Below are 11,005 nucleotides of genomic sequence, written 5' to 3'. Positions count from 1 at the left end.
AGTGTACCATGTCTTCAGCAATGAGAGACAACCAGGGCAACAGCAACAGCTTATATTGTTTTGTGTCTCTTGGAGTCCATTACCCAACTTGAGAGGGGGTTTCTCGGGCATGATATTAGAGTTTCTGTTAGGTAGTCAATGGTTCTTTCAGGAAGCATTATTGTCCCAAGTAGTGTAGATTCTTCTAACAATCTCTGCCTCTGTCTCTATCTTTCTATCTCTTTCCATGTGTAGATACACATACATCTATGTGGTGGTTTGAATGAGAATGGCCCCTATAGGCTCATAGACTTGAATGCTTGGTCACCATAGAGTATAATTATTAGGAGGTGTGGCTCTGTTGGAGGAGGTATGTTACTAGGGGCAGGCTCTGAGGTTTCAAAAACCCAAATCAGGCCCGTGTCTGTACTTAGTAATCTTTAACCCTCCTCCCCAGCTTTACGTTACCCCCCCCCCCCATTCTCCATTTTATCTTTATTTTATCCCTTTCAAGCTGGCTGCTTCCATTTGAATGTAAGCTCTAGAACAGACCTTGTCTGTGTTATTTACATATCTCACTACCTACAACTAATGCTAAGGATACAAAAGACTTTCAACTTTTGCAGAATAAGCTGGCTCTATAGTAAACAACCCTAGTCTTCTAGTCCAGTTTAACCTAAAATAAGTAACATTTATTCAAATTTCAATGTCAAGATGTAATGTTTATATTCATGTAATTTTATATATGATCAAAACTGTGAAATAACTTTAACTTTTAATTTATTAGAACCCAGAAAATGATGATTTTTTAAAAGCAGAGTTCCCATCAAATTAACACTTAATCCAGGGCAAAAATATATTAAAACAAAATGAAAAAAAATCCCTAAATCTTAAGGCAGAAGTAAAATACTATAAACAGAACAAAATAGCATGTCTAATACAGACTGTAGAATGTCACAATTTAAAGAGATCCACATAGTACTTTGTAGCACTAAAATGTTAAACAGTCAGAAATATTATCAATTGGTCCAAGATTCCTCAATGTATAAAATGTCTAGGCTGCTATTTGAAGTTTTTGCTATATAAAGATAGGTAACATAAAATCAAGTGACTGTTTTTATGACAATGGAACCAGCAGGCATCTTTATGGTTTTGTCTGTACAGTTCTACAGTATCAAGTATGGAGTATCACTAGGCGTTTGTAGGTTCAGCTCCACTTGCTAACGCCCGTGGTTGTGCACCACTCTCCTTGGACTGCATCTTAATGTGAATCATACTTTTTACTGCAGGCCTAACTTCACTGACAACAAAAGCATGAACTATTTAGTTTCTTGGTGTGTGTGTGTGTGTGTGTGTGTGTGTGTGTGTGTATGCACGTGCAGTTACATGTGTGCACATGTAGGCCATGAGTATATGTGGAGGCCAGAGGATCAACCTATTTGTGTGTGTGTGTGAGGGGGTGTTCCTCAGGAACAACTGTCCTTTATTGAGACCTACAACTTGCTAATTAGACCAGGATGGCTGCTCAGTGAGCCTCAGGGACAAACCTGTTTCTGTTTCCTCAACATTAGTATTGCAGATGTGATACATGCCCATATGTTTATAATCTGATATAGTAGAAAAACAAATTGTAATAAAGTATTCCTCATTTCCTGGGCATTAAATAACTTTGGACTGAACTGTAAGAATTTCAGATCTCAGCAGGTAAACAACTTCTGTTAGTATTTTGATTAGAGCCTTAGTGTGGGAACTTTTCATGTTTACTTACTTGTTTGCTGTTTTTCAGTGTTGGAATCAAACCCAGGCCTCACACATCTGAGCTACAGTCACACTCCAGTATTTCATGTTTATGTGTAATTAATAGCAGCCCTTCTTTTAAAAAATGGGAATAATAGCCTTGGGATTAATAGCCTTATATTTTCCCCTTATGATCAACACCTTTAATTTTTAGGGAACACAAAAAATTAAAAGTGCTTGAAATCAGTAAACAAGGGTTAGCTAGCTTATATATCCTAATGAATAATGCCAAAAGATACAATGCACTGAAAATAATTCTGTAAGTCTAGCAAATAAGCTTGATGGGTTCTCAAGTAACATTAATTACAAATACTCATTTTTATTACAAAGTTTTCAGCTATTTCAGTAATATAGCTGTGGACTTCACGGTACTTCTATTCATTTGTTCATTAATAAAAAACTGTTAAAATTCCTTACTTAGTAGTTCCGGAAAAGTCTAATCAAATACAATCATTAAAACTACCAGAAAAGCTTTGCTGTACTGACTGTAGACTCATTTCAAAGTGGATTTAGTTAGTCTCTCACAGGATCTGACACTTAGCTGGTATATTCACCAGCTTGAACTCTGAAAAGATAAAGAATTTTAGCCAGTGCTGACCAGAGTCAAACAGTTCTGGTATTACTTGGAAAATAAAAATACATTGTCAACCATGCATTCCACAACTTCAAGAACCAAGTAAGGAACAACTGATAAATATGGTTATGGTGGCCTAGGCTTTCATCAGGCCTCAGCCCAATCACACCAGCGCCCATGGAAGATAAACGGAGGAGGAGGTCATGCTGTACATTTGCCCATTGTTTGGCCTCCCCACTTGTGTGTAAATATTTTAGCATAACTTCTTCAAGAGTGTTAAATAAGGGGTAGTAGGGGACACCTATGGGGCAACAAAAATGTATTAGTGTAGACTTTTCAGCTGAATACCTTCTCATTATGGTTATACTATGTGCAGCATATAACCTGTACAACCATTTGTTCCTGTTTGTCTCTTTGTGAAAAAAATTAGGCTCAATAAAATGTGAAATTTACATTAGTTTGCTTTAAAATGCAAAGATTAACTGTTTTTGGCCCAGCTGTGTCATAACCAAAAAAAGTATCTGCTTTGATAATATAATATGAAAAAGTTCACATATGTACATCAGTACATTCCTTCATTAAAGTTTCCTTAAACCTATCTCAGTGTATCTTTACAACTGATACAACTGATCTTTACAACAAAAGTCACAATTGACAAGGAGAGATGCTCCACTGCACAGCACTTTGCGTTTCGGGAATCCCTTAGACTTAAAGGACATCACTGAAGCGCTGTTTGCCATAGTCTGCAGGATCCATCTGAAGCTCTCGTTCTTCATCATCTGCAAGCAAAATAATATGTATCAAGAATAGAGTTCTAAAGTTGCTGCAGAAAGCCAGCTCCAAAGTGTCTCCAGTTTTTCATATTTACAGCAATCTTGTCTCATTATCCCTTATTTGTTATCTTACACAGTGCTCTGTTTTTTAGCTGCATGGCTTAAGTATAAAAAGTCTATCATTACTTTGCAAATTTTAATTTTAACAAATATTCTGAGCTGGGCATAGTGGCTCACACCTGTAATCCTAGCTCTAGGGAGCCTGAGGCAAAAGGATTAGAAGTTCAAGACCAGCTTGGACCACATAGAAAACTTGAGGTCAATCTGGGCTACATGAAATCCCAGCTCAAAAGAAACAAAAAAACAACCAACTCCAACCTAAAAACAGAACAAGAATCATCTCTAACAGGTATTAGGGAAACGGACAAATTTTGAACAGACAGAGCTAGAAAAATGTTAGGAAATCAGAGCGCTGAAGAGCTAGTGCTGTGCACTGTCTTAAAAACCAGCATCTTAGCTGGTTTAATTGGGGTTTTATGTGCCTGTGAGGTCAAAGTTTAAGGTCATTCTTATCTCCACAGTTTCAAAACAGCCTAAGCTACAGGTGATACTCAAAACACCACCATCATCGTTTCAAACTATAAGGGTAATCTATACTTGTTATAAAAACAAACAAACAAACAAACAAAAAAAACCAGAAACTAAGAGAGGAGAATACAATAAGTTCTCCCCAACCCCAATATGTAACAATCTCTACAAATAGCTAACCTATAACTTTCTAAACAGAGCACACTGACCAAAACTTAAGAGAATTCTTCACCAAAAAAGAAATTACAGCTGCTAGACCACCAGAGCCCTTTGAGCGGCTGTAGGAAACGACTCTAGTGAGCACCTTGCAGTTTGACTTCTCTGGCTATAGTCTCATCTGTCAGCTGCCATTTTGTAGGTTGTAAATAACCATCCTCCCCCCACCCCTATATTTTGACATACAACTGCTTGAAATAATTAAAATTATGTTAGAATAAGAATGAAAGGGGAAGGTGCTGGAGATATGGCTCAGTGGTTGAGAGCACCAGCTTCTCTTCTGGAAAACTCAGAGGACCGGGTTCAATCCCCAGCACCCACATAGCAGCTCACAACTGTCTATAATTCCAGTTCCAAAGGATTGGACATCCTGACATAGACACACATGCAGGCGAAACACCAATACACATGAAACAAAAAATAAGTAAAAATTTAAAAAAAGAATGAAAGGAAGTTTAATTAAGATTTATAGTTCTGTAATGCTTCCTTTTTTTTTTTTTAAACTTATTTCTTAGTACTGCCCATAATTTACTGAATAACATACTGAAAATGAAAAGCATGGTGGCTCCATGGGTATGCTTTTGTATGTACAACTGGGAACTTGAAAATCATACACTGGACTATTATAAATTAGAAACCATCTTTGAATATTAATCATATTAAATTAAAAATTTTTATTAATTCTTGGAGAATTTCATACAATGTATGAATGTAGACCATATTGACTCCTACTTCCACCCTGAGACCCAAGCTGCCCTGCGACAGTATGTTTGTGAGACAATTTCACTATGTAACTCAGGCTTGGACTCACAACCCTCCTATTTTACCCTTCCATGTGCTATTTTGGTTTTTCAAAAATGACCAAACAAGCCAACTTTCTTTTCTTTTAACAACTTTCCTGTTAAAATCATAGACGTTCTTGTTTTGAATTCAGGCAACCATTTTGTATAATATTCTGAAAACTGATCACTTCTTTTTTTGGAGGGGGTACTAGGGACTGAATTCTGACTGTGTACTTGTCAAGTATTGTCCCACTGGGCTCCATCCTCAGCCAGCTTACACTTGTTAGCTCATCTGCTTCTGTTTTTGTGGTGCTATGAATAAAGCCAGGGCTCTGAGCACCTGTTCACTGAGCCACATCCTCAGATTTCTTCTACTTATTATTTTGAGACAACATCTCACCAGAAGTTGCTTAGGCTGGCCTTGGACTTGTAATGCTTGTACTTGGCCTACAGAATAGCTGGGATTAGAGGTTTGTGCCACTAGGCCTTGTGTGATGATCAGATATCTCTTAGGTAAAATGTACCGTGGACCTATTATAATATTTGTAAAACCTGAAATTACACTACATTCACATTTGTGTTTTGTAATCATGACAATCGCTTTCTTATAAAAACAAAACCAAACAAATACCTCACCAAAAACCACACTTAAAAACAAAAACCAAAAACCAACCAAACAAAAAAGCCCCCAAAACCCAAACACCTTTGGTTTTGAAGGGGTACTCTCTGGAGAACCAGAGTTATGAAGCTTCAATTTATGCCCATGAACACATCTTTTAAGAAATTAGTAGTAAGTAACGACAATCACTATGGAGCAATGGAACATTTTGAGAAATTCAACACAAAATTTACTGCAGGAAAAATGTTATTACTTTTGTGAATTTCTGCATGAATAAATACAAAGACTGAATGAGATGAAAACAAAGGTTCTAGGAATAGGAAACACTGAAATCTGTTCCTGGATCAAATACTCACACACAAACTAGTTGCATCCTTTGGACCTGCACTGAGCCTTCTCAATACAAGAACAACTGTCCGACCTCAAAATGAAATGATGGAACTACAGTTTCTAGTTGCAAAGTCCTCTATAAATAAAAGGGAGGTCTGGCAACCTTTATCTACGTTCTTAACTGTGCACACATGTGTGATTATGTGTGCATGTAGCTAAAGACTGATCTCAGAAGCTGCATATGCTGGACAAGCGCTCTACCACTGAGTTAGATAGATAGCTCCAGTCTTACATTAGCACAATTTTAATATAATGCCGATATATTGTTTTAAAGAATTCCATAGGACTTTTGGAATATTGCAGTGAGCATCTTTTAAACTAACTACAGTCTGTTTTCAGTGTAGTTATTCTACCCAGATTTCAAGGTTCTATCAACTTCTTTATACTTAACTATAAACCTATACAATTACTTGACAGAATATAACTGACACTCTGACAGTAAACTGAGTGTTTAATTTCTACATAAAGGAGCAGAGCCTGTAATCAGCTAGCCATGAGGAAACAGTCAAAGAAATACAACCAGAGAGATAAGCATAATTTGTGACATCAGTGTTAAGCTTGCTGTTAATGTAAGAAAGGACTAGCAAAATTAATTAATTAATTAATTTTTTAAAAAAAAGGACTAACAACTAAAGAATTCCTAAGACAGCAAGGCTCCCAAAGTCACAAATCACCCACAGGGCACAGGGCATTATCCTTCAAAGGAGGCAATCCAGAGTGAAAATTCTAAAGTTTCCTTTACTTAAAAAAATTATTGAACACATACTTTATAGAATGACATGGTCTGTTTTAAGTGCGGACTAATACTAAATCATGTAGTCCACATAACTTCTGTTAGATAAGTACATATATTTCTGCTTTAGTTGTGGAAGTTATAGCACAAACCTTAGTATTTACAAGCTCACAGTGTCAGCAAGTGAAGGAGAGACGATTCAATCCCAGGCTTTTCAGCATGGAGCGCAGGCTTAACTTCAGTTTGCAGACAGTGGCTAATGTTTATTAATATTGTTTATATATATAATGTTTATTAATATTATTAATAACTTAGCAAATAAATTGGGGACTTCTTTGATTTTAAATAGTATAGGAAACTTACAAATTTCTAGCATCTTTTTAAAAAAATTTTAATTTGGAACTGGAGAGATGGCTCAGGTAAGAGCACTTGCTCTTCCAGAGGACCTGAGTTCAGTTCCCAGCACCCACAATTATCTGTAACTCTAGTTCCAAGGGGAGGAGGCAGAGACAGACAGGCAGACAGACAGACAGAAAATTAAAATTAGCAAATCTTTATTTAAAAAGTTTTCAAGTTTTTATGTATATGAGTGTTTTGTCTGTGTACCATCCACATGGGCTGGAGGCCAAAAGAGGGTGTTGGATTCCCAGGAACTACAGTTACAGATAGTTATGAACTACCATGTATATACTGGGCATCAAACCTAGATCCTCAAAAACAGCTGAGCCATCTTTCCAGTCCCAAGTTTTTACCTTCTTCTAACAGTAAAAATGAACTAAAAAAATATGTTGTTTATCATTTTTCCAGATTTATTCTTTTTAAAATGTTATATTAATGCAAATAAATTATTTTCTTCAGAATACTCTATGAATTTGAAATAAAAATGAGTCATTATTATTAACACAGGAAAAAGAGGCCTTATTTAATTCTATAAGCAGTATAAGTATAAGTATAATTCTATAAGCAGTATAAGAGGTAACAGTGCTGAGTCCAAAATCATTTGCGTGCACAGAGAACAGAGTAAGGTTGGAATGCTTTAGCTCCCTATTGGCCAAAGCTACCACTTCACAATTCTCATAAAGTATATCTAACTGACAGAATCTTAGCCTTTAGCTAGAGTCTCTAACCCTGTATATCCCACACCTCAAAAAATTGTTTCCACAATCAGCAGAGCAAAGCAGAGCAGAGCAGAGGCTGTGCTCACAGCTTTATTAATGTGTGAGGTTCTTCCTTCCCCTTCCCCCTTTCTTTCTCTCAAGGTTTGCTGCTAGTGAGTGAGATGGTTTAGCAGTGACAGCACTGGCTGCTCTTCTAGAAGACCGAAGTTCAATTCCTTGTCCCTACATGGTAACTCCAGTTCCAAAAGACATAACACTACTTTTGTCTTCTGGCATCAGACACACATGCATTCAAAAGACACATAAAATACTAGGAAAATATTGTAAAGGAAAAGAAAAGGTGAGGTTCTGTAGTTCGAAATAGCCCAGCACTTCCTCTGTTGTCTATCTCAGCTTCCTGGGTGTTGGGATGATGTGTGGAGGCCATCATGCCTAGCCACACTTCAGGGTTATTTGTTTGTCTTTATTATTGGTCATAAGGTTCCAACCGTGAAAAAAAATCATTTTTTCTTTCCCGAGTTTGACGGTAGATGTGCCCCAGGCATTTTGAAATCAAGATCATATTTTTTCCTATAGTATTTAAGTTATACACAACAATTCCACTGAAATTTCTAGATGAAAAACTGCACACAGAGTCTCTTTTAAGTCTAACTAAAATATGTGGCTTTGTCGTCATCCCTGCCCCTACTTCTCACTTCTAAAACCTGCTTGGGCTGTGAGAGCATTGTAATTATGTGGGCACAGTGACAAAATGATTTCAACTCTGTGAACTTTGACCCTGCAATAATGCCTTGAATCTAACTTGTTAAGTTAGGGCTAAATCTACCTCCCCACTCTTTGGACAGTTAATAATGGATCTAAAAAAGATCTTACAAGTATGTCTGAAATTATTTTAGGTCTTTTAGATACTCCTGTTAAAGTCGGTATATCCAATTATTCCCCTTTATTGGGACTGCTGTCCCTGTTTATTTCTGTTCTGTGATGAGTATCCTTGTAGTGGTTCACTTCCTGACACTATTACTAATGGATACCAAAATAAGATTAACATTAAAGAACAACTCTCAACCGAAGTAAGATTTACTTGGAAATACAGAAGTAAAAATTTAGACTTGGGGATGTACCTTAGTCATTGGCATGCTCACCTATCAAATGTGAGGCTCTGAGTTTCTTCCTCAGCACCACATAAAACTGGATGTGATGGCATATGTTTGTAATTCCAGCACTTGGAAGGTGAAGGCAGGAGGATCCAGAGTTCAAGGTTGCCTTCAGCTATGTACCAAGTGTGAAGCTAGACTGGGCTACAATAGGTCCTAAGGGGGAAAAATTAAAAACTAACCCTTTCTCCATTTGTTTGGCAAAAGGAAAAGCAAAGTGGTAATGAGAAATGGCTGTGGGAAGGATACAAGAAAAGGGGAGAAGTCACTGACGATACACCACTCACTGTGCATAAACCCATACAAATATCAAATAAAATTCTGTAATTAAAAATCATCTGGCTCGAGACAGGCAAAATGTAAGGATTATTAATTCTTGAAATAAACTACTCTAAAAAATCCTCAAAATGATCTAATGATGGAGATCCTTAGTGCAGGGAGGGGACTCTTCACAGTGCAGCAAGCCAGTTGTGGCCAGCAAGCCAGCTGTGGCCAGAGCTAAAGAGCATCACCACCAAAGCGCTCAGCCGGAAGAACAGAAGCCAATGAAAACGCAGAGTATTAATAGTTAATAGCATTGTTTGGGTCCTGAGTACAAATACTATGGAAGAGTGGACACAAAAAAGACGTGAATTAAATACAAGGTAAAATAAATGAAAATTCCTGCTCTCCAAGAGCTTACAATCTAACTAGTGATGTGATAACATGAATGAAAAGGTTGTAAAGTATTACAGATGACGAACAAATATAATTCAATAAATCATAAAAGCAATGAGAAAAGGAAGATGTATGAGAAAAGATGATGTCCTTACAGAACTCCCAGTATATTAATCTCTTCATCAATAACTATATTTATCCATAAACTAGGGTGGACCACAAAGTGATGCCTAGAAAGTGCGACTGTTGGTTTTCCCTTTTATCTTGACTATATAGTATTCAAGAGCAGTTATTCTCTAAGTTTAAAAAAAAAAAAAAAAAAAAAACTCTTGTCCTGAATCTAAGTAAATTTTTAATAACTATAAAAAGAAATAAGAAATCAAACTGGTTATAGCAGAAAACTCATGCACTGCACTATAAAAATCTTACATTTTCCCTAAGATCATAGGTAACTTTTATAGATTCCATAAATACTACTGAACACAAGCAGACAAAAAAGAAACCCAAAGCCCCACTATAGCACAGCAGTATGGTCTGAGGTGTGCACACAGTTAAGATTCTGAGCTTTTACCAAGTTAAAAGCTCAGAAGCAACAGTTAACAAGAAAAAAATGTGTTGAATCTGTGTATTAAACATGAAGACAAATCTTATAAGCCTTTCATGAAATGTAAATGTTTAGGTTCTCAGAGCATTCAGCCTTCTCCTGTCCCACCAGCAGCAGACTAAATTTCTGTTCATTATAGAGACCATATTTCACTTGTGGCTTTGCTTTAACAAAAAGGCTGTCAAGCCAACATCTACACATACTTGTAATAGTAAGTGTTTTCCATTGAGATTAGAAAAGGATGTTTCCTGAAAGTATTTGCCTTAAGTAATGCCTACGTTCATTTCAAACAATTTAATTCTAAAAATTCTGAGGACTCAGCATTTCATATTATCACACCAATAATATATATATTTCACACACACACATATATATATATATATGATAATCTAAAAATGGGGAAAAAACTTCAAATTATTCATAGATAACTTGTACTATTCATTAAATAGTTCTCAAAGCTGAAAAATTACACAGAACCTCTTGAGTTAAGACTAACATACTACTATGATTACAAGTAAGGAAAATTCTACACAAATTCAATCAGAAACCTAAGAGGTGAGTTTCACGGTCACAGCATGGAAGCTAGGCCACGCTCACCTTGGACGTCTTCCTCTCCACCATCACCATCTTCTTCCTCATTGTAAGCCAGCTCAGCCTGCTTGTCTGCCTCATACTCACCTACGTTACCATCATCCCCATTATAATCCGCCAGTTTAGAGCCATGCTGCGGATCAACAGGGGATTCATTTTCATCAAAGAACCGGCCTGTGAAGTAGGCAGAGGATTAATTCAAGAGTAAAGAGCAGGAAGAAGGGGCCTATACTGCAGACAGGTGAGAAAGCAGGCGAGGGGACCCAGCAAATGTCAGGGTACTGGTTACAAAAGAACACATTTTATGAAGGTTACATAAGACAAAGTAATTAAGAATGAAGACTCAAAATACCTTTTAAAAAAGTAGTTTATTGATCACACTACAAGAGAGTAGTGGGCTGAGCAGCAACCCCATCCATGCTTGTGACCC

At 36.8% G+C, this 11,005-nt stretch overlaps 1 protein-coding gene across 2 annotated transcripts in view; it reads right to left on the bottom strand.

The window, feature by feature from the left end:
- Positions 1–742: 742 nt before the first annotated feature.
- Positions 743–11,005, bottom strand: part of Golm2 (golgi membrane protein 2) — a 64,985-nt gene continuing 54,722 nt past the window's right edge. Inside the window, exons 9-10 of one of the 2 annotated variants that reach the window (XM_034494560.2) lie at positions 10,582–10,749; positions 743–3,129 (exon numbers count right to left, since the gene is read on the bottom strand). In XM_034494560.2, coding sequence (XP_034350451.1) covers positions 3,059–3,129; positions 10,582–10,749 — 239 coding nt within the window. In that variant the 3' untranslated portion in view covers positions 743–3,058. The remainder of the gene's footprint in view (positions 3,130–10,581; positions 10,750–11,005) is intronic. The other variant, XM_034494562.2, reaches the window with a different exon arrangement.

The sequence above is a fragment of the Arvicanthis niloticus genome, chromosome 2 (assembly GCF_011762505.2).
Source record: "Arvicanthis niloticus isolate mArvNil1 chromosome 2, mArvNil1.pat.X, whole genome shotgun sequence".
NCBI lineage: Eukaryota > Metazoa > Chordata > Mammalia > Rodentia > Muridae > Arvicanthis > Arvicanthis niloticus.
This window is presented reverse-complemented; position numbering and strand designations above follow the sequence as displayed.